Genomic DNA, 25,239 nt, shown 5'->3' with positions numbered 1-25,239 from the left:
CATGTAGCACCGTAGCACCTGGGTCGGCTGCATGCAAGGTAAATGCCCTACCTACTGTGCTCTCACTCCAGTCTGTGGCATCTTAGCAAAATATTGATCTGCTGTCACACAGCTATTCCCAGATAAAATATTTTTGAGATGCTTAAACTAACTGATTTTCATGCTTTTCTATCCTGGATAATTAAGCAATTTAATAATTTATATTCTGCAAGGTGATATTTTTGCTTATTTTTGACAGGAATTCAGATACTACTGAACACTCAAGGCTCATTCCTTGCTTTATTCATAGGGGTCACGTGGTGTTCGGAAGTCTGTGCAAAATGGTGAAGGCCTCATGCAAGGAAAGCATCTTACCTACTGCAATGCTCTCTATCCCCCTGCAAGGTAATTTTATCTTAATTTTTCTTCGAATTTTTAACTAACAAGGTTTATTGATACTATTTTCTAAAAAAAAGATAAAATCTAGCCAAGGTTATTTCTGAATAGTGATCTTTCTTGGATGTTTAGAATGTAAATTTATGTCCATAACTATGACGGTAGACAAGTTCCCTATATTTGCCATCTGAGTTATATATTGTCAAAATCTTTCATTCGTGTCTCTCTATGTCTTATAGCTTTTGAAAAAGGTAATTAACTCTTTTTAGATAATAATAAACTTTATGCACTGAAGTAAGAAATATAAACAACATTGACACGTGTTATAAATGGTATACGTTTTTAATTATCAGAGATAATCTTGATACTGGATCAATGGCACCTTCTTCCCCAAAGTCAATCACAAACCATATGTCTTGGTAAATAAAAGGAAAAGGTTTATTTGTTGCAGAAAATACATGCAGGAGAGATAGAATGATCTAAGATGAAACCTGCACACCAGCCCCAACCAGGGTTTTTTAAGCTAAACACATGAAATTCAGGTGTTTTACTGACTGACTCGTGGGCAGGTGAGGGATGTAAGGATCATAAATCATGATTATAGGATTTAGTTTCATTAGTTTCTTGTGGAGTTTTGAAAGATATTGATCACATACTCCTATTCTCCAGTTCCATGACTCAATGACCACAGTCACCACATTTATTTCCTAAAACAGAACTCAGTAGGGGACAAAACAATCGTACTTTGGATTATATTTGGTTCCTATTTGTACAGGGTTAGAATGTAACATTCTATGGGAAAACATGCATATTGATAATGTTTATCTAAGCATAATCAACAAGGTGAGACGTACAGGGTGGGTGAAACTTTATAGGCTTAGGGTGCTCTAACAGTTTTTCATCATCAATAATATAATTTTAAAATATATTAACCAAAACCCCCATATTTAGTCTACAAAAAAATCTCCTAATTTTCACCTAATTTCATTATACAAGAGCATACTAATATTAAAATTGCACATTATTTTCTCTCTGTCATCTTTAATTGTTCTGCCCAAGCCATCTATTGCAATACTATGTGCTCAATGTCTCTATGGATGAAAGTTTGAGGAATGAATACTTCACTGATGGGTATCATTCAGTTGGAGCATCCTTAAACTGAATACTTGGTCACATATGATCTTGCTTTTAAGCAGATTAGTAGCAAAAGTGGGTGGAGTGATAGCACATCGGGTACGGCATTTGCTTTGCACACAGCCGACCTGGTTCAATTCCTCCGTCCCTTTAGGAGAGCCCAGCAAGCTATTGAGAGTATCCCTTCCGCACGACAGAGCCTGGCAAGCTCCCTGTGGCATATTCGATACTCCAAAAACAGTAACAAGTATCACAATGGAGACGTTATTGGCGTCCGCTCGAGCAAATCCATGAACAACAGGAGGACAGTGCTACAGTGCTGCAGTAGCAAAAGATACATTTTTTAAATAGTCCAGTAAAAAGGTGTGTTTTCTCTAAGAAAAAAATATAATGTATATTCATTTCTTTTTGCATACTAATTTTCCTTCAACAAGGACACATATGGTGAACACATCATTTGTAGCGACTGAGTATGAGTTATTAACCATAAAATCCAATATTTACATCTCTAAATAGTTTTTACAGTCTAAATACAGTTACATTATCAGCAAAAAATCTCAAAATCTGGTTAACTGAAATTATATGAAATACACTGAAAATTTTTATTTCATATTTAAAAACTGAGCACAATGCAGAAGTACACTGAAAGCAAATTCAGTGTCATTGACGTGAATCTGTTGCTAAAATTTCACAACTTTCTGAATTAAGACTATCAAAGACATCCCCTATATTAACTGTCAAAATCTATCAGGATACATGTGATAATACATTACAACTATGGCAAAAACCTTTTATTATATTACTATTGTTACTAGAAAGTTATTACACATTTAAAATAGACACATCACCTTTTTTTGAATATTTTGAAGAATGTTTATGAGCCAGGGATGAAAAGAATTAACTAAAAAAGCCCACAATCTTTTAGATTCTCTTTGATTATTATGTCTGTGACTGCATCAAACACAAACTTGACATTTTGTGTATCTGTAGCACAGGTCATGTGGGAGTAAATTTCCTTGTCTTCTTTTTTTAAATTCAGGTCTAGGAACTGGTTCTTGATATAATTTCCTGCATCTTCAAATGTATTGGGCCCTTATAAAAAGTTAAGGAAGCAAATATTAATTTCATTTAAAAACATAAAAATTTCAATAATAAAATAAATTTTAGAATTTTACTTTTCCAGTAGTTTATGTACTCTGTATTATAAAATCAAAGTATCCATCATCAGTAGAGATTTATGTTATATAATCTTTGTGATGTGAATTATACTTATTTCACTTTGTTGTTTAAGGTGACAGAGATATAATTTCTGCATCAAAAAGCTCACACAGTAAAAATAGTAACACATTTACACAATGAACTAAATGAGCAATGAAATTTATCTGTACCAAAGAAGTGTGTGTGTATGTGTGTGTATAGTGCATATATACACGTTTTAATAAAAACTCAAAGGATGAAATAAATTCCAGATGAATTTGTAAAAAATGAGGTGGCATTTGAGATAGTCCTTGAAGGATAAGCAGAGAAGACAATAATTTTGGTGAAAGTTAAAAATAAATTAAAATCTTGAAAATGGCTCTAAGCACTAGATTTATGTACTCCATGCAACCCTAAGAGTTATTCTTTCTTTTGTTTTTTAATATTTTATTTATTATTTCTTGGCTTTTTGAGTCTCACAAGGCGATGCATAGGGGTTACTCCTGACTCTGTCCTCAGGAATTACTCCTGGTGCTGATTGGGGGACCATATGAGATTCCAGGGATCGGACCCAAGTCAGCCACATGCAAGGTAAACACCCTAGCTGCTCTACTATCTCTCCAGCTCCAGAGGAGTTATTCTTGACATTTTACCAGAGCTAACTGGAGAACTGATGAAGGTTACACTTTCAAAAGTCTTGACTAGCTGTCAGATATACAAAGGGACTACTGGGGAAGGCAGAAATAAATAAGAACTCAGGAAATGGCTCAAAGAACTAGACACATGCTTTGCATGATGGGACCCCCAGGTTTGATTCCCAGCACTACATACTTTTTTGAGCACAGCCAGGAGTAATCTCCTGAGCACTCCCAAGTGTGGCACTTAAAAAAATAAGTAAGAAGGAGGAGGAGAAGGAGCACAAATAGGAAATCTACACAATCTGACCTGTTGTTTGTATGAAAGAAATGAACTGTCAAACTTATTTAAAAATATATGTAAAAACTTAGAATGTTTATTGGTTTGTTGCTAACTGAAAGAAGTCAGTCAGCAAAATCCATATATTCTATGATTCTAGGCATTTGTCATCGTGAGAAGGGCGAAGCCCTAGACACGCTCAATAGGCTAGTTACTGTTATTGCCAGGTTTAAGTGGGGAAGAGGTGCGAGTTTTTGGTTAATGAAACCCTGTCCAACACTTGAATGGTAAATACCTGACTTGCAACTGAAACAGCCCAAAGAAATATACAAGATGTAAACTTTATTTTTTATTGTTTATTTTTTGTTTGTTTTTAATCACACATGGTGGTGTGCAAGATTTACTCCTGGGGTCTCTGCTCAGACTATTCCTGGAAGTGTTCCAGAGACCACATAGAATGTCAGGCCAGAGTTGGCTGCATGTGAAACATACCCCTAAACTTCTATAATATCATTGTGCACCCACAAGAAGTAAACTTTACGCAATTACATATTTTAGTTATTGTTCATCAATTGAAATAAATGTACCACATCAATGCAGAAGCTGTGTAATAGGAAAAACTGAAAGATCAGTGCGTAGAAGGCAAGGAATGTGTGGGAACTTCTATTTCTGAATATTTTTTATGTAAACTAAAGCTGGACAAAGAAATAGATTCTTTAAAATATATCCCTTAAGTCTATTAGTACTTCTAATAAATATAGAAATATTAAAATAATAATCACATGATAAATTTGTGAGTATATAGTAAATATATAGATAGTAAAGAATAAGCACTTAACATAGATGTTACACATGTTATATATATGATATATAAGGCGTTTGCCTTGCATGCAGCCAACCTGGGTTCAATTCCTCTGTCCGTCCCCGAGAGCCCGGCAAGCTACCGAGAGTATCCTGCCTGCATGGCAGAGACTGGCAAGCTACCCATGGTGTATTTGATGTGCCAAAACCAGTAACAAGTCTCACATTGGAGACGTTACTGGTGCATGCTCGAGCAAATCAATGAACACGGGGACAACAGTGCTATATATAAAAATTAATATGGAACTAAAGAAAAAGAATCTTACCAGTATATTCTGGAAAGCAAACACTAAGGTGCACTTTGGTTACTTTTTCTTGAAAAAGATCCTTTTTATTGAGAAACAGGACAATGGAGGTGGTTGCAAAGTATTTGTGATTACAGATACTGTTGAACAAGTGAAGGCTTTCGTGCATTCTGTTCTGTCAGGCATAAAGATTAGAATAGATTGAATTATTATTACATATTAACATTGACCACTACTAACCAGCATCTAGAATTAGGATTTGTCTTTGGAAAGCTGTTAGTGGGTTGGAAATAGTGGTAGTAATACTAACAAACACAAATATTTATTTACGATGGTTGTTCTGTTCATAGACTTACCACTTCTTCGTCTTCCACTAGGACCATGTCATAGGCACTTAGGGCAGCGCAAAATATAATGCATGTAACTCCTTCAAAGCAGTGAATCCATTTCTTTCTCTCTGATCTCTGACCTCCCACATCAAACATTCTTCAAAAAGACAACAAAAATAATTTTACAAAAATTTTCCAAAATGTGCAATTAACATTTAAAAGTTGATGCTTCCAAATCTTTAAAAAAGTATTTTGAGGGCTAGATTGATAGTACAGTGGGTAGGGCACTTGCGTTGCATATGGCAGAGCAGAGATTGATCTCTGGCACCACATATTGTCCCATCAGATGTAATGACTGAAGTTAGAGCCAGAAATAAACCCTGAGCTCTGTCATTTATGGTCCCCAAACAACAAATTCAAGATGGTTTTTAATTTTTATTGATTTAAAAATATATCTTATCTGGGTAACTTACAGTTCAAGAACTACAAGAAAAACTCAATTTGCTTTGCGTAGATATGAGTCAAATAGCTGACTGAATTTAGGCAACTAAAACAAATAGATTAGTTTTAGAAGTTTGTGTTCATATTCTGTACATATTCTCTCTCTTTTAGTTTTTTTTGTTTTTAATTGAATCACAGTGGGATACACAGACACTAAGTTATTCATGATTGGGTTTCAGTAATAATGTTCCAACACCCATCTTTTACTAGTGTACATATTCTCTTTTTTTTTTTTTTTTTTGCTTTTTGGGTCACACCCGGTGATGCACAGGGGTTACTCCTGGTTCTACACTCAGGAATTACTCCTGGTGGTGCTCAGGGGACCATATGGGATGCTGGGATTCGAACCTGGGTTGGCCGCGTGCAAGGCAAACACCCTACCCGATGTGCTATCGCTCCAGCCCCCAAGTGTACATATTCTCTTAAATGAACATAGTCTGCAAGAAGACTAAAGGTGACTTTTGTCTGTTTGCCACCAAGAAATCTCGTATAAGCATGCTACCTGATTTACACAATAAAAATTATATGTATGCATGTAAACGCGTCTCTTTGTTTCACTGGTTTTTTTTGCTTGGTTTGCAGCAATTGCACAATTCATAATGAACTGGCTTGTTTTTCTATTTTTGAGAATGCGATGGAGAAGGTGTTGGGAGCTTATACAGTCTGGGGAATGAACTGGGATTGGCTGAATGCAAGGCAAGAGGCTTAACCCCTAGGATAACTCTCTAGTCCTTGGTTTATTTGTTTTTCATGTGCTTATTATCTATAATTCTAACAGATTTCAGTCTTATGAGGGCAGGGCCCATATGTATCTTAATGATTGTAATATCCCCAGTGCTGATCACTATGTCTAACATGCAATATACAATACAAATTTGCTAAATAAAGAAAATAAATATTCTGTGTTAGTAGGATGAAAGTGGATTTTTAATAGGAGGTGTGTATGCAAATGAAGGGCTTGGAAGTATTTCACAGGTTAAAATAACTTGCTACTTAACAATTTTGAGAATGTAAACATTATGGTAAAATAAGTTACATATCCTGGTTACACATTTATTAATGAATTATTTATTACTTAGCAGTTATTTTATGTCAGGCACCAGAAATTTCTTCCAATATAAATATAGTAAGTGTGTGTGTGTGTGTGTGTGTGTGTGTGTGTTTATGCCTAGGATGTTAGTATATGACAGAAGGTGTAGAAGTAGGTTATAATTTGAAAATGTGATCATAATAATTGATCACAAACTACAAAAGATGGCAGTTAAATTAAATAAACATAATTGTCTTAGGAAGATGAGGGATTTGGCCATTCAAATAATGAATATTCCAAACAGAATCAATAGAGGAAAGAGCAAAGGATTTTTGGAAAGTAAGAGTAATCCTTAGGCATTAAGCCAGAAAAAGATTTGCTGGATCTTTTATAATACATGATATCACGTGTAAGGAGTAGAGTTCATTTTTCATTTTGAAAAATATCTTTATAGTGGATTTTAAGAAAATTTGAGTAAGAAGTAATACTTTGATTTGTTGTTATATTATTTTGATGTGAATCCAAAATTTAAGTTTTACAATGGCTGGACTTGAAGAAATAATTAACAATAAGTTTATGGGATTTCAGTAATAGTTTCAGCTCAAGATATTTAGTACCAATAAGCATTCAGGATAGATAGATATAACTATAAAAACTAAAAAAGTTCAATACTTGGCAATACATGTTGTTCTTTTGACTTAGTAAAAGTCAAATTATGCTTCCTTAATGCTTCATTTTTTTCTATCAGAACGAAGTAGAGAAGAGAAATACAGAACTAACACCTTGTGTTTTACATATATACCAATGTGTAGTCATTCTTTGAAGAGGTAGAGGACCATCTTTGGCAATACGAGGTCCAACTGTGAATATCTGAAGGTTTGGGGCTCAGGCCAGGAAGTGCATGGGGGTATCAAGGCTATCATGCCCAGAGGTGCTGATAGAGTATGCGTTGTGGGGAACAAACTTGGGTTTTGCACATACCACATTTGAGCTTCAGAACTTTGGACCCTCTTTCTAGCCCTATAGCAAAGCAATTTACTTTTTAAAAAACTACTGAACATTCTTCGTGGTAAGCATGGATTATAAATATATATTCAGACCTCCACATTTTAGTTGCATATTACAAAAATCCATAAAAAGAACTATAGCCATTATTCAGGTTTTGAAAAATAGTTGTATCTATTACTTCATTGAAATTACTGTTGTAATTTATAAGAAATAAAATTGTAAATGTGGGAAATAATTCAGATCATGAATTTTATTTCCTCATAAAATCCCATAAGAACAATCTTTTTCTTAATTTAAATTAATTTTCTATTTGTCAGGAATGCAAATATCATACAACTCAATGGAATTTTATTATAATCTTATAAATATGATTATCATTACTAGTTTTCAGATGATCCCTTAAATATCTTGCTCAAGGTTTATAAATTTAGCTAATATTTGTTACATTAACATATACGGAATTCATAATGGATTCTGTGGGTGTGATTATTAAGCTGAGAAAATTACAGTTTGTTGTTAAGCTTAGATGAGAAGTAACAAACTAATACACAGTATCTACAGTAAGCTTTCAAGCACTCACCAGTGAATTTGAATTATCTCTGCTACAGAGTCTTCTGTTTTTATGCCACGCCAGATTGTATTTATGTATATTATCAACAGTACCTTGGAAAAAAATGGAAAAGCCTCCCATCCCAAGTAATGTTTTAATCTTTTTAATCAAGATAATCTGTATCTACATATTCTATAAATGGCACATATTATTCAATGGATAATATATACATGAATCACATATTCTGATAAGATAGTGAACAAATAATATATACAATTGTGAATGGGTAATATATGATATATTGACTATGAATTTATTGATGAGAAATATGATACTTTGCTGAACCCATTTATATTTTATTTGTTGGATTATTTTCGCCACACCTAGTGGTGCTAAGGGTCATCGAGTTCATTCCTGGCTCAGTGCTCAGGGATCACTCCTGAATGCTGTTCTGTGGACTAAACCAGGGTTATCTGTGTTTTAGACAAACACCTTATCCTGTGGGCTATCTTTCTGGACATGAACCAAAATGTATTGACCTTTGAAATTTGGTGAGTTAGCGTACACATAATAAGGTTCTACTTCTGATAGAGATGTCAGACTAAAATTCTCATATCCCATCGACTGGACTTTTTTTTTTCATTTTTTGGTAAAGCATGATAGTTTTTATTGAAATTTATTTAGGAAGATGTGATGGGAAAGAAGTACATGTTCAAAAGAAAACACAGGCTTTCTCCATAGTGGAAATAAGCATGCAAAGAGACAGAGATACAGGACGTGAGAACATTGGTTTAAATACAAGCCCTTTACCCACTAGATTTTAACACTTAAGTATCTCCATAGTTCTTGTTTCTTCTTTAGTGCTACACCCTCCTTCAGCATTTGCTTTCATAATAGGCATCTTTAACAGAGACCTAATAAATCATGGAACCAACAAAGTCATTCGAAGAATGAATTGTTTGTGTTAACAGAAGCCAATATTCAAATATCACAATAAAATTGATAGTGCTATTAGAATGCAGGATATGATGATTTAGTTTACTACACTAAAACAGAAATTGGTTTTATTTTGAGCCCTATTTACTATAATTTTGTGTCCAAGTATATAATCTCTCTACTTTTATAATTTTTGCTCTTTTTCCTTTAACCATATTTATAATTTTAGTTAGATTTTATTCAAATCTGAAAAATCTTCCTTTAACTGCCCAGATTCCCTGCACATTGAACAAATATTTACTACAGAGAGGAGTGTTTTTTTTCATGTCAATTGCAAAATAATTTCAGGGGAGTAACAAAATTATCAATATCTAATCTTTGGACTCTGGGAGGTGGAAACTAATTTCCCAGGCAAAAGGGAATAGAATATCTCATATACTTCTGACATACTTCTTTTCCATAATATGTGACTTTCCGAAGAAATAAAAGATTTGAAAAATTTTTGAGACAGAAAGTAGAGTGAGATGCCAGATAGTAGAGCAAGTAAAATGTTTCCCTTGCACAAGAGTGGCCTAGGTTCTCTCCTCAGCACATCACTGGTTCCCTGAACTCCGCGAGGAGCAATTCATGAGCACAGAACCAGGAGTAAGTCTAAGCACTGCTGGATGTTGCACTAAAATAAACCAAAAAAAAAAAATGGAGTGAAAGAATGCCCAGATATTTCACTTGCTATGCCCAGGTATCTCTTGGATTCTATAATTTACTTGCATTATATTCATTAAACCTATGTTTAAGATATAATTATTCTCTTCAAGATAATATGTACAGTCAGTGAGAGGTAGAGCTTCTGTGATATGACCCTTACCCCAGAGTCCTTTTAGTATCTCATATAACCTTCAATAAACATATTTTGACATGTTTATCAAACTAGAGTTTTCCCCAACAAGCACAAAGATTACTTAGTCTTAAGAATTTCACTCATAGTTAAAATGACTTTTGAAAGTCTATTTTAGAATGCACACTAATAATCATATTTTATGACTTACTTGATATAAAATTTATTGCTTTGCAGATTAGCATTAGAGATAATAGGTCTATAGAGCACTGAGCATTTCTCGGTGCCATCTGTCACTGGTGTGACAGTGACACACAAAAATGCTCAGAGCAAATGAGAGCGATAACTGGAGTTCTGCTTTTATATTGAAATCTTGGATATTATGTTAGCCCTAAGAAAAGTTATAATTTTTGTGTGTCTATTGTAGTCATTTCTTTTGCAAGTATTTCGTTTGCTTTTCTTTAAAGTTTAATTTGAGGCACCTGAGAGAGAGTACAGTAGGCAAGGTGTTTGCCTTGCATGCAGCCAACCATGGTTCAATCCCTTGCACTGCACATGTTTCCCAGAGTCCTGCCTGGAGTGATCTCTGAGCATAGAGCCAGGGTTAAGCCATGAGCATTGCTGAGTGTGGCCCTCAAAACCAAAATAAAGCAAAAAATGAATAAAATTTCCTACGGGGCTTTTCAAAAAGAGGTGTTAAGCATGGCAACATTTTGAAATTAAGATCAATCATGTGAATCAGTGACTCGTTACATACTTCACTAAAGAAATGTCTCCCATATATTATTCCTTCACGACTCTGTGGGAAAAATAAACAGAGAAATCTAAGAAAATTTTGTTTACTTACATATGGAACATTTGGAATGATCAAATCTTTCTGGACAATTGATAAAATGAAGATAAAACTGTGTTGTAGCTTGACTATTCTTAATTCCCTAAACCATTATATAATCAAAACCTTACTTCTATTGATTGGAGTTTTTACTCTTCTTGGGAGGGTAAGATTTTTTAATTTGTTTTGTTTCTATTAGTTCTTAAGTAATTTATATATAGGCTGGGGTGATAGCGAAGCGGTTGGGCTTTCGCCTTTCACGCAGCCGACCCGAGTTCGATTCCTTCGCCCCTCTCGAAGAGCCTGGCAAGCTACTGAGAGTATCTAGCCCGCACGGCAGAGCCTGAAAAGCTACCCGTGGCATATTCAATATGCCAAAAACAGTAACAATAAGTCTCTCAATGAGAGACGTTACTGGTGCCCGCTCAAACAAATCGATGAGCAACGGGATGACAGTGATATATATGTTCAATTGCTTTTTGTTTTGTTTTGTTTTGGGGCTACACCCAACAATTCTCGGTAATTACTTCTGGTTACACACCTAGGAATTACTCTTGATGGTGCTTAGGTAACAACATCAGTTGCCAAGGATCAAACCAGGTCAACCTCGTGCGAGGCAAATGCCCTACCTGCTTTACCATGGATCCAGTCCCCTCCAACTCTATTTTATTTTATTATTTATATTTTTTATTTTGTATATATATACATATATATACACACACATATATACATATATATGTATATATATACATAAATATATATATATATTGCTTTTTGGGTCACATCTAGCAATGCACAGGGGTTACTCCTGACTCTGCATTGAGGAATTACTCCTGGCAGTGCTCAGAGGACCATATAGGATACTGGGAATTGAACCCAGTTTGGCTGCGTGTAAGGCAAACGCCCTACCCACTATGCTATCGCTCCAGCCCCCCTACTATATTTTAAATGGATGAAAAGCTGTTGAATTTTATGGATTTATGTTAGGTAGTCATTGAAATATATGATATCAAGTAGGTTACTATAAAAGGACCTTCCCCTTATTACTGTCATCTCATTGCTCATTGATTTGCTCTGGCAGGCACCAGTAATGTCTCCATTGTGAGACTTGTTACTGTTTTTGGCATACCGAATACGCCACGGGTAGCTTGCTAGGCTCTGCCATGAGGGCGAGATACTCTCAGTAGCTTGCCAGGCTCTCCAAGAGGGGTGGAGGAATTGAACCCGGGTTAGCTGCATGCAAGGCAAACACCCTACCCATTGTGCTATCACTCCAGCTTAGCTTCCCCTTATAGTGTTAGAAAAATTGCTTCTTAGCTAGGATAGCTAAAAAAATAAAAGTCAGTTATTGCAGTTAATTTATTTGTTATATTTTTTATATTTTACAAACATGCAATTGTTTTGGAGAAATCATAATTTCTAACACCTTCTACTATATATATTTGATCACAGAAAATAAAATACATTCTGAGAAGGAAGTTAAAGTATGTTGTTGAATAGCATATATTTGAGGAATTTGAGACTACCATAATTGTAAAACTTCTTAAAATGGCTTTGAAAATGTGTGTTCATATAATCATGACAGCGAAAAGTAACTAATTTGTTTTCTTTTGACACTTCTGAAGATAAATTAAAGTACATACTTGCAGATATAATAATATGTATAGAGGTCATTCTAAATCCCTTAACTGTTTATGATCGAAAAACATAATTATAATCATGAGGGGAGTACAAGACTCTAAACTTCTATTGTTATTAACACCAAAATATACTTCTATCAAATTTATATGTATCAGAACTTTTAAGTCTCATAATATATTATTTAATTATTTAATAATGAAATCCATAAAGTTATGAACAGACATTATTACAAATGCTATACAGTTCAGTATTTTGGTAGTTTTAACCTAAAACAAATATATGATTATACATAAATTATTACTCTAGCACCGTAACATTGTCATCTCATTCTTCATGGATTTGCTAGAGCGGGCACCAGTAATGTCTCCATTATAAGACTTGTTACTGTTTTTGGCATATCCAATACACCACAGGTACCTTGCCAGGTTCTGTTGTACAGGCGGGATACTGTTGGTAGCTTGCCAGGCTTTCCGAGAGGGACAGAGGAATCGAACCCTGGTCAGCCACATGCAAGGCAACTACCATACCTGCTGTGCTATCATTCCAGTCCGTAAGATACAAAAATGAAAAGCAAAGATAATTAAAATAAAGATTTGGGGTAGATTCCTAAGCGAAGAAGATTTATACTCACAGAAATTAAAAATATTATACATGATTCAAATGCAAATTAAAATACTATATAACTTATGTAGAAGATTATTCAGAATATTGACAGGGAATATTATTTATTTTGATGATGGTTGAAAACATAATGATTATAAACCATTATGAATAACCGTCCAAATCTAAAATTTAATATTATAATGGCTTTGCTGACCTCTTTTCTATGGTTCCAATATAGTTTTAAACCTCTTCAGTTCTGTTTTTTAACTTATGGGGCAATTAAAAAGAAAATGACTACTCTCTATATAAAACTACTATATAATGCTTGTATGTTTATTTCTGTGCTCTTTGTCCTGAAGAACATTTTTTAAAAATAAAAGATTTGTGTTAAATTTTCTACTTATGCAACACTTTGTTAGCTTTGCAGAATTCTGGCATAATAAGACTCAAAGATAATTTCCAATTAATTAGGTAGTACATGAAGATTATTCAGTACATTGGCATAGAAAATTATTCATTTTCATGTTTCTGTTTAAAATTCTAGACCTTTTTGATTTAATATGTAAGTGAAGTCTTTACTTTTAAATAGTAATGGGATGATTTACCCTATGTGAATGCTAATTTATTCTAATCCAATCTATTTTAATACTGGGGCACTTTCTGAAATTGAGTTGGAATGGGCATTATTTTTATTCTTCTTATTTTAAGATGCTACAAGTTTTTATACTCCCAAAATCTGTGCTGATTTGGGTACTCCAATCAGTAATTAACAAATTGTGACTATAACTGCAATCCTGTTGCTCATCGATTTGTTCGAGTGGGCACCAGTAACGTCTCTCATTGAGAGACTTATTGTTACTATTTTTAGCATATCCAATACGCATGGGTAGCTTGCCAGGCTCTGCTACGTGGTCCAATTATAAGAATTTATTAAGTAATTTCAAGTCTTAATTACAGTAGTGAAAATTGGAATTGTTTAAATGAATTTAAATATTTCATTAAAAGATTATTGTTTTTAAAATATTTTGTGCTATAATTTAGTTTTTTCTTTATTGATTTTTTTATGACACACTGCTTATGCTAAGAGAAAGCAAAATTTATTAGGATTTTAATAAAGCTCAAAACCAATTTTAATAGATTACAAGAGGTAGTAGCTGTAATGTGCAAAATATTACGCTTAGGTAGTAGTTGTAATGTGAAAAATATTAAGTTTAACACAACTGAATTAAACAAAAATATTCATACATCATACAATGGACAAGGTCCTAATATCCAAGATCTATAAAGTTCTCACAAAACCTAACAATAACAAAAACAATGTTTCATAAGGAATAATAAGTGAACAAATTAAAGTAGAATTAAAAGATTAATTACCTATCAGTTCAGAGAGTGCTTCACAAAATTAATCACAGAATTACAAAAGTACAGGAATATGATAAAGTATGAAAGAATGTTGGGATGTCATTTATAGAGATATTATGAAGAAAATATATCTTTAATGTTTTGTTTTTCAAAGGTCATATACTATTCAGAATATAATTAAATTTAAAATTAATGAATACTTGTATTATCTGGTACTAAGTGAAATAGATGTTCCAACAAATAAACACTATTTCTGGGATTGTGTGTTTTCAGTGGGAAGCATCAAATACCCTGTACATATTATTAAAATATCACAATGTTTTAACAATTCAGAGCCTTATTCTTTAAGTCTGTTATTTAAATTTCCCATTTCTCCAAATTATACATCAGCAATATATGCCAGTAATGCATGTATGTGTGTATGTACGTATATATACAAAAGTCATCATCATCATCATCATCATCATCATCATCAACATTCCATTGATCATCAATTTTCTCGAGTGGTCTCAGTAATGTCTAATTATAAAAATGCACATTCTAATCACATTACTGGTGATTTCATACATATTATGAAATAATGCATATTATGTATTATTTTCATCAGACATTTCATATGTATGTATGATGAAGTCTGTGAAAGTAGTTCTACAAAAGAACAGTTAAACATGGGCCAAAAAGATAACTTCAGGGATAGAGTACTTGCAATGCATGCAATTGACCCTGTTTCACTCTCTGGGACCATATAGTCCCCTGTGCATTTCCATGAACTAGCAATGAGCACTGAGCCAAGAATTATCCTTGAGTACAGTTGGGAACACACCCTTCTCTCCTCTGCAAAAACAGCACTGTATAGCACTGTCATCTTGTTGTTCATCAATTTGCTCGAGCAGGCATCAGTAACGTCTCCTTTGTGAGACTTGTTATTACTGCTTTTGGCATATCAAATACACCACGAGTAGCTTGTCATGCTCTGCCATGCAGGCAGAATACTCTGGGTGGCTTGCTGGGCTCTCCGAGAGGAACAGAGGAATCAAACCCAGGTCAGGCATATGCAAGGCAAGTGTCCTACCCTCTGTGCTATAGCTCCAGTCCAAAATACAAAAGTCCTACAAAAGAATATCAATGCCATTACCTTGTGTTAGAGTGTGCTTATAAAAATAATGTTTATAGAGAGCTTGACTTAGTACATTTATTTATCTGTCAAGAACTGGCTATATGCCTATGCTGCACTGTGATAATCAGAAGTTAATTGCTGTAAATATTTCCTGGCCCATTTCAATTCAAAACATGAGGAAGAAATGAGCAAAAATAGCATAATTTAAAAAATAACATAATATCTTTGTGCTGGCAAGAGACTCTCTGTCTTCACCGGGGCCCCTCAGAGGGGATGGGCTCCAGCTTCCCTCCCCATCTCGAGCAGAGCTCCCAGCGACCACTGGAACCTAGCTACAGCCATGCTCGAGGCCCCTCTCCACACGTTCAGACAGGCCTCACGCATGAAGGTACCAGCAGAGGAACCCAGGTGTGTGTAATCCCATCAACGGTCAGTACCCAGAGACTTAAAAGCAAGCTCCCAGAAGCTCGCGATATCTTGTAGCTTACTTCTCCCTCTGGGAGAAACTGGCAAGCTTCTAGGAGTTTCCTGCCCACATGGGACAGCCTTGCAAGCTTCCCATGGCGTATTCATATGCAAAATCCAGTAACAAGCTGGATCTCATTCCCCTGACCCTGAAAGAGCCCCCAGTGCAACATCCTTGGGAGGACCATCGAGAGAGACTTCTAAGATCTCAGCGAAAGGACGAAATGAGAGGTTACTGAGCCCGCTCGAGATATCCATGATTAATGGGATTTCGTGATTCGTGATTCGTGATCATCATATTGGAATATTTCAAGAAAAGATTTTAAAAGTGTTCATTATCAGTGGTGTGATAGTACTGGCTCAAATTAGAATGGCTAGTGAGAACTGTTTGGATTTCATCCCAATTCTATGCAATGGCATTACATTAGTAGTTTGAAATTGATCAATTATTTTCATCAAGGAAATAACTAAGGGCCACAGATCAGATTTTTCCCCTTCCCCTGCTCCAAAGAGCTTGTTGTCTTATGTTTCACCACTGACTGAATGTAGATATAATTTAAATTAATATATATAGATATATATTTTAATTATGTTTAAAATTAATATATATTTTAAGTTAATTAAACTGGGTTGATACACAGAATGGCAAGAGTTATGAGCTTTTAGGTATTCAATGTGTGACATCAATTTTTCAAACTGACTTTTGATCTATATTTCAGGAATATCCGTTAGTTCGCATAAGATTAGCTACTATAAAGTTAAATTATCTGATAGGATTTTACTTTACCTTACCCTTACAACACACTTGTTTGCAAGTAAAGAAAAGATAACTGCTTTATGAATTGCTTCTAAGTAATGGAGATCCTGCTGTTACCTTAGGACTTTGGTTAAACTAGCTTTAATGGGCTGAAGTGATAGCTCAACAGAATGAGCAGATAAAGCTGGATTTGATCTCCAGCATTGCTCTGTCTGTAGAGCACAGCTTGCGATGATCCTGGAGCTTAGAGCCAGAAGTATATCCCTCTGTTACTCCCCTGCAAGTACTGCTGTGTATACCCCCAAACTCAACCTACACTCAATTTCTGTTGTGTTTCAATGAGTATTTGCAGAGGTGAAAGGGATAAGAGAGGAAAGTACTGAGCCAAAAATGCTTTGACAACTTATGAGGACAGAGGGGAGAAACAACTGGACTTGGGCTCCCAGTGGAACAGCCCTGAAACTAGATCAAAGATCAGAAACATGCAGAAAGTAGTTGCCACAGAGAAACTGTTTCACAGGGAGAATATGACTAAAGACAAAAATGTAAAACTTTGCTTGCATTTGCCAAAAAGAACATTGATTCCAATCTTTGAATTTTGTGCATTCTCATGATTTTTAGCACTTTAAAGAAGTTGTTTTTTGACTGAAAATCAGGTATAAATTGAAGACATATTCGCAGTAGCCTGATTGAATCCTGAACATATATAACAGCTATTCTAATTAGATATTATGTAACATCAATTTTAAATACTTTTGAAGTGTTTTGTTCACTGAAACAGTTTCTCTTCACCTAAGATACCAATCATTCAGATGACCTTTTCCCAGCTTTTGATAATTGAAAAAAAAATTATGTTACTGCATGCAGAAGAGACTGGTTTTATTTTTATTGTACTGACTTTTTAAATCAGTAAATGATACAGCTTAAGCTGGGATTTAAAGCTTTGTCTTCTGTTTAGAGGGAAAGGCACAAAAGTAACAAGGGATGCTTCAATTTATGGGGAGAGGCTCATAATTGATAAGGAATGCTTCTATCTTTCTATTTGTTTGGCTGGTTTGGGGGCCACATGTGGCACTGTTCAGAGCTTACTCCTGATTCTATCTGTCTGTGCTCAGGGATCACACTAGTGGGTTCATGAACCTTAGGTGGTACTGGACATCAAACCTGGATTGGCCACATGGAAGAAAAATGCCCTACCTACCCTATCCACTGTACTATGTCTCCAGCATTCTTTTTAATATTTATTTTAGGTACCAGAGTTCAAAATAATGTTAATGATAGGGAAGGATATTTCTAATACAGTGGTATGGACTTCCATTGTTTTGGTATAGTAATGAATAATTTAGGATTTTCTAGGAATGGGTTAATGACACAACAGCAATGAAATAATAGATATTTTTTATACTCAAGACAATTTTTTTAAAATAGGCCTTGCTGTTCTAGCAAATATAACATTTAAATGTTCCCTGATTATTTGCATTATTTAAGTTAAGAAAACAAATTAAAATGTTTTCAAAGCAAATGGGCAGGCAAAAAAATATAGAAGCTGTAACACCTGTAGCTTAAATATTATTTCAATATATTTTCATTTTTTTTCAAATTACAGTATCAGTTTTGATATAAGGAACATCAAACTTAACCACCACCTGCTCAAGACTTTGACAATTTTCTTGGAGCACAGGAACTGGAATCCAGAATGAGACTTGAACAAAGGGCTACAGCAGAGCATAGAGGCAGTGGTATAAAAGTTAAACTAGGTCTATTGAGCATTGCCAAGTACTCACTGCTCTAGAGCATGGGTTCGAGACATTCTCCATAAAGGGATACTGAGCCTGATGGAGATTTCTGCTGAAAGTTATAAAAGATGTTTGCTCTTACCGGAAGTGTAAATCTTTAAAGGAGAATTGAGTTTCAATGATTCCAGTTGTTTTCACTCGGGAATGCAGAACATCTTGTTCATTTGGAACATAACCAGGAGCTGTTATTCTGTCCAAATCATTAAGGTAGCTAATGAAAAAAATGAACAAACAAACATGATAACGTATTTTTTTTCTTTTTTGGGGCCACACCCGGCAATGCCCAGGGGTTACTCCTGGCTCTGCATTTAGGATTTACTCTTGGCAGTGCTTGGGGAATCATATGGATGCTGGGAATGGAACCTGAGTGGCCATGTGCGAGGCAAATGCCCTACCCATTGTGCTATTGCTCCAGCCCTGATAACATATATTTTTGAGATGGTATTTAAAATTACTAGGATTCAGTATACCTTTGAATTTCTAGTTTTCATTTAAATGACTGAACTCCAGATATATTTTACACTCTGCTCTTCAGAATTCAAGAATTAGGATTAGCTAGTAATGTGACTGGGGGGGGGGCGGGGTTCTTCTCAAGATAACTAGTCTGTTAAGTAGTGAGGTGTATGTAACAGAATTGCTGAAGGTATGGATAGACATTTGAGTGAAACGTTCTCTCTCTAGGAACCAGAGATTTTCTTCATAGAAATTTTGCGAGTAATGTGTTATGACTACAGCTTGAAGGTTTTGCATTGTGTCTGAATGGATTATTTAGCTTCAGATTCTGAACCTTTTCATTAGGTGCCATGACTATATATACTTTGTCAATCAAAGAAACTTTGCACTTTATTGAAGATTCAGTCTGGAACTATTAATGAAATCATAGCCTATCCCGGAGACATCACTCTGGGGACAGAAGGCTGATTTTACAAATTGTACCTTTGCTACCTCTCCTCCATCATTGCATCAGTGTCCTTAATTTTTCCTCAGAGGCCTTATTTAAAAATCCACTGTTATCAGAGAAGAGCCTGTTCTTAGTTTCACCTTTGGAAAAGATAAGTTTTTTATTTTGACAAATGTTGCATAACATTGGTTTGTCCTTATTCCTCCCGTGTGAAGTTTAGATTTATTGAATTACTCTCACCACAGTGCTCCCAAGGCACAGTATTCCAGCATGCATTAATATTTCTATATTGCTTTTCTCTTCTCTTTATGTCCTTTGCATGGTTTAGCAACGTCCTTTTTGTATAGACACAGGACGACAGTTGATACTATTGTTTAAAATTGTTTAAATGGATTACTAGCTAAGGAAAGGAGAAAACAATATGCCTTTACATGGAATCCTGACCTTGAATGGATTTCCTAGTAATCTAGGCTGATGAACCCCCAGATGAGATTTTGTCCCTGAATTAATCTCCTAGAAGAATTTCCCCTGAAGGACGGGACTCACATCTGTTTGTTGTTATAATAATATTCAATCTCATCTATACATAACCCCACCCTTCATGATTTCTATATAACTATGCTATATGAGAGAAGGAAGGGAGAAAGAAGAAATAACTGCACTGTAATAAAGAAGTAGGGAGAGAGAAAAAGGAAAAATAAGTGGCCCCTGACTACCAATCAGTCTGTGCCCATGTTCCTTCGTTCCTTCCTTCTCCTGTCACCTTTGGCCTGCCTGAGGAAGTGGATCTCAGCCACTGAATGCATGCTACACCCACACTTTTTGAACTCACAGACAAAAGTAATTTTTATTGGTTTAATAACAATTAAGAATCTTCATTGTACACTTTTGATATTGAGCTTCAGTAATCTATCAATATGACTATTTCTATGAAAGATTAAATGGAGATAATTATAGTCTACTAGAGTGTTGATGACAACTTTGATCCTTATATTACAGTTATATTTATACTCATGTATAAGCATATGTATAGCTTAAAATCATCATGAGTGCATATTTATCAGACAGGATATGAAAAACTGAATCCAGCTGAATATTACTATTCAAAAACTGAGTGCTTCAGGGATTAATTTAAAGTGCCATTGTTTTAATACTTAGACAATGCCTTGTTTTGGGGAGAAAGAAGGTAAGAATAGGTATTCTTTGGAAGTTCCAAGAGAAGGGGAGGGGGAGAGCACTGTGCTGAAGAGGAACTGTGAGCTTCTCCAGAGGGCAGAGGGCCCCAGTAAACAACCCAGCATTAAAGTATGAAGATATGAAAGTACACATCTCATCTCAAAAGGGGGTTTCCATGCAACACGTGTGCTTGGGAAGCATATGCACCAGCACAATGCTGTAAAGAGCAAAGTTTGAAAAATTATGTTGTAAAATTTGAGTCAAGGTCCAGATATATAGTGCAGGAGTTAGGCTGCTTGCTTGCATGTAGCAAAATACAGTACAATTCCTTGCTTTATAGTGGTCCCCTGAGCACTAGTAGGAGTAAACCCTGAGCACAGAGCCAGAAGTAAGCCCTGAGCACTGGGTTTGGCCCAATACCTCACCACCTGTTTTTTTTTTTTTGTTTGTTTTATTTTTGTTCTTTAATATAGGTAATCCACTCAGATAAATTTTCTAGTTTTTAAGTTAAAACACAGTTCCCTCAAATAAGTAAAACCAAGGGTAAATAATCACGCTTCAGAAAGATATATATGTATACAGTGAAAAGTTACCATAGACTTATTTTAAGATTTAATTTTTTTAAGAAAACAAGATACAAACCAAGGAATAAATTTGTCAAGAAGAGTTTAAAAGACCTTCTTACTAGCTCCTCTACATTTTACTGGGAGAAGCAAATTCCTTTGTGAATTATTCCCTATTTCATCTGTCTGCATGTGTGTAGATTTACTGTTTGTTCATTCCAGAAAAAATACATTTTTTTTTTGCAGACAGAGATTAAGTTCAAGTTAATGACAAAGAAATGAAAAGCTTTGGTAAGTACATATTTTAATGTATTTTATTTGCATATATAAATTATTTCAGGCAAAGTGGGAGCATTAGCAGGAGTCAAATTTGCTTTTTAAAATGCTTGTTTGAATAAACAAATATAGGATTTGGGTGCTCAAGACTGCAGTCTAAAACTTAGCCTAATGAGAGGGTCTAAATGCATATAATAAACCACATTAAAAATATATTCTTTTAATTATGAAGAAATATTATTTTGCCTGGTAAAATTTAGTTAAATGTTAAAGAATGTGGGATTTAAATAACTCACTCTGTAAGACAGAATGTATCTTTAACCTTCTTGCCACTGCTATGTTATTTTCTATGGTGCTAATATTAATGGTTAGGGCCGCAGACAGGGGATTGGGGGGACTGTTTACATTGCTAAGAAATATATTCCCTTTTCTTCTTGTGCTCATCTTTCAATTCTTTGCTAGTATCAATTTGACCATACTCTGTTAGAGAAAGTAAGGAGTTTGCTATTTTTGCCAAAATAATGAAAGAGAAAGGCAGGCAGACAAACATAAAGAAAGAGGACAAAGAAAGACACGATATAATATATATATATATAAATATATATAAACACACACATATATATGTACAATATATAAGAGTATAGTATAAATCTGATATTATTGTTAATTTTAAAATGTGATTGCGTTTTAGCATTTGAAATTAATTTGTTAGTTTTTGAGAAAAAGCAAAGGCCATTCAATTATTTTTCTTCACAACTTTTACTTGATCGACATTCATGTTCCTTTTACTTTTTATTTAAAATTTTGTTATGCTTTGTCTTCTTTTTGGAGCCACATCTGGGCTTACTCATATGATAGATCATACCACTGTAAAATATCTTTTATGTTTCAAAACAAGGAAGATTAATACTAAGGATTAGAAAAACTCAAAGATATGATAAATTGTCCTCTGTCTGCCCATTTTCACTAGCTGGTATTTTTTAGGCTCACAGGGCAAAAATTGGATAAATATAATTGGAAATGCATTTATTATAATCATTGAAGCTAAATCATATTAAGTTAATGATATGCATCCAACATTATAATTATATAATAGTTTGCTCCCTTCCTTCCCTCTTGCTACCTGTAAATCTACATAACTGTGCACTCCTTCCCGCCTCAGTTTCCTCAGCAACACTTTCTGAGACTAATTAGCAACTTGGTCTCTACTCAATTTAACTTTTATCAGTTAATAATATGTAAGTGCAACACTCTCTACATATAGGAATATATCTTGGTATTAAAATGACTTGACAAAGTGACACTTATCAAAACAGGTATCAACTTTTCTTATTATAAGGTGATAACCAATCCTTTGGCAGAGAGAACCCAGAGCAAGACTTCACTTCAAGGTCAGTGGACCTTGGAATACAGAATGAACATAGAGGAATTATTTCATATGACTATTGTCTACCCATGGCGTATTCGATATGCCAAAAACAGTAACAAGTCTCACAATGGAGACTTTACTGGTGCCCGCTCAAGCAAATCGATGAGCAATGGGATGACAGTGACAGTGACAATGATTGTCATCATAAATGTTACCTTGTCCTAGAATTTATGTGATTTTACATGATCTTTATGATTTATTAACATTTTGATTAAAAGTAAATATGGAATATCAAGCAATTTTTATTCTTCTGCCATCAAATCTTTCCATGTCTGCTTTATTTTATATTCCATTTTATTTTATTTGGGTTATTTATTTTGGCAGAGGATGTTGTGCATTCAGGGTTTGCTCCTGGTCTGTGCTTAGAGATCACCCCTGGAGGGCTAAAAGTGCATATGTGGTGCCAGGAATGAAACCAGGCACCTGCCTTTTACCAATCCTAATCCCTAGAACAATCTCTCCAGACCCTATACTGGTTTTAAACAAAAATACTACTACTATGTTTTGTAGGACTTAAAAAATAACTTTATACTTAAAAAAACACACCCTAGGCATAGACAGAAGTATAGAATAAATGCATTTGTGTGACTATGCACACTTAATTTTAGGCAATCATGAGACAGGTTAAGAACCACTTAAGGAGTGGTTATAACCACAAAAGGATATAATCATTTTGAAAATGAAATTATACTGTCATCATCTATTTTCTTAAAATTTATAATTGCTAACTAGATGATTTTAGTTATAAAATTAGACAATAATTTTGAAATGCAAAATGAACTTCACAGTGATAAATGTTTTGAAAACCAATGCATTACTGTCTTCTAGATGTCTTCTAGAGTTCTATATAATTCTCATTAATGAACAGAAATGAAGTGACATGTCACCAGCTTGCTGTGTTTATGCTGAATATGGTATGCAATGAAGTGTTTTGTTTTGTTTTTTTTTTGCTTTTTGGGTCACACCCGGCGATGCACAGGGGTTACTCCTGGCTCTTCACTCAGGAATTACCCCTGGCGGTGCTCAGGGGACCATATGGGATGCTGGGATTCGAACCCAGGTAGGCCGCGTGCAAGGCAAACGCCCTACCCGCTGTGCTATCGCTCCAGCCCCAGCAATGAAGTGTTTTAATGGTTAATATTATTCGTAACATATGGAAATCCTCAATAACTTGAAAATTAAACTAGTAGTTTAAAATTTAGCTATTCAACATATTCTCCCCATTTTATTTGTACATCTCCTCTATGTAATCTTGATCTTCTAAACTTTTTAAATTACCTTTTTATTTTATTACAATAAAATGCAAAGACATTTACTTTTTCGTTTGTGATTGTAGGAAACATGAAATAACAGTTTTAGTCTCTTTCTGTTCACTGTTGCTTTTTTTTTATTTTTAAGTGTTTATAGTTTAGACTGTGGGTTTACATTAGTGTTGACATTTATGGCTCTGCTGTACATTTTTAGTCCTTTTCCCAGTTGTTATTCTCAGAGTTAATCAGCTAGAGCCTGAGGACTACCAAGGTCATTTCTAGCAGTTCTCTGTCCAGCAGTACTAGACTATTATGTAGAGCCAGGAATTGAACTGAAGACCATGAACATGCAAGGCATGTGCCCTACCTTTCGGCCAAATTCCCACCCCTGAAACTATAATTCTTCATTTAAAAAAGTTCAACTATAATTCCTGTTCAAACAAATGCACTTACTAAGCCGCCGAGTCATTGAGCTGATATTCTGATGCCCTTTCAAAGCAGGCCTGAATCCCAGGGTCTCTCCACAGTTGCTTTATCACCTCAGCCAGTTCTGGAGTCATGCCACCATCTCCCAGGGCATTTGCCATTGCATAGAGTTGGCGCTGGTTTTCCTAAAGCAATGTTTTAATGAGTAAGATAAAATATTAGTGTTTGAAACATCATACTATTTTTTACCAGACCATTTCTATTTGGTGATTATTTTGATGGGGAGGGTCTCCTAAATAGTGCTCAAGATGTCCAGAGTGCCTCCCAGACAGCCAACCCATCTGGAAGTTCTATGTGGGGTCCTGAGGATGAGATGCTGCTCAGGCCCTGTAGTGCTGAGTATTAACTAATGCACTCCAATAGTGCTTGGTGGGTGCTGCAGTGCTCAGGGGTTACTTAAGTAACCCCTGAGTACCTGGTGATGTTTGGGGTACCCTGGAGTACCAGAAATTAAACTGGGTTGGCTGCCTGCAAGGAATGCATCTTAATCTCTCCACAATCTCTCTGGTCCCCAAAAGACTTCTTATTATTCCTTTTGGCAATAATCCTGTTGAACCCTTATTCTACCTTTATGATACTTTTTAAGATTAATAATTTGAGTAGTTAAATTATTAACCGCTGATAATTAGACTAAATAACTGAGGTCATCTTAGACTCAAATTCTGGTAA

The 25,239-nt window shown here is 34.9% G+C and overlaps 2 protein-coding genes across 2 annotated transcripts in view; one reads left to right on the top strand and one right to left on the bottom strand.

The window, feature by feature from the left end:
- LOC101545905 (platelet glycoprotein 4-like) overlaps positions 1-378 on the top strand; it is a 203,313-nt gene extending 202,935 nt beyond the window's left edge. The window contains exon 16 of the mRNA XM_055123813.1: positions 290-378. The gene's annotated coding sequence lies outside the window, so the exon portion shown is untranslated. The remainder of the gene's footprint in view (positions 1-289) is intronic.
- A 2,032-nt stretch (positions 379-2,410) lies between these two features.
- The window catches only part of GNAT3 (G protein subunit alpha transducin 3), a 45,327-nt gene continuing 22,498 nt past the window's right edge, over positions 2,411-25,239 (bottom strand). Inside the window, exons 4-8 of the mRNA XM_004602138.3 lie at positions 24,538-24,695; positions 18,572-18,700; positions 5,084-5,213; positions 4,749-4,902; positions 2,411-2,601 (exon numbers count right to left, since the gene is read on the bottom strand). Of these exons, the coding sequence (XP_004602195.1) occupies positions 2,411-2,601; positions 4,749-4,902; positions 5,084-5,213; positions 18,572-18,700; positions 24,538-24,695 (762 nt within the window). The remainder of the gene's footprint in view (positions 2,602-4,748; positions 4,903-5,083; positions 5,214-18,571; positions 18,701-24,537; positions 24,696-25,239) is intronic.

The sequence above is a fragment of the Sorex araneus genome, chromosome 1 (genome assembly GCF_027595985.1).
Source record: "Sorex araneus isolate mSorAra2 chromosome 1, mSorAra2.pri, whole genome shotgun sequence".
Lineage (NCBI taxonomy): Eukaryota > Metazoa > Chordata > Mammalia > Eulipotyphla > Soricidae > Sorex > Sorex araneus.
The sequence above is the reverse complement of the archived record's forward strand: the minus strand, read 5'-3'. Positions and strand labels throughout refer to the sequence as shown.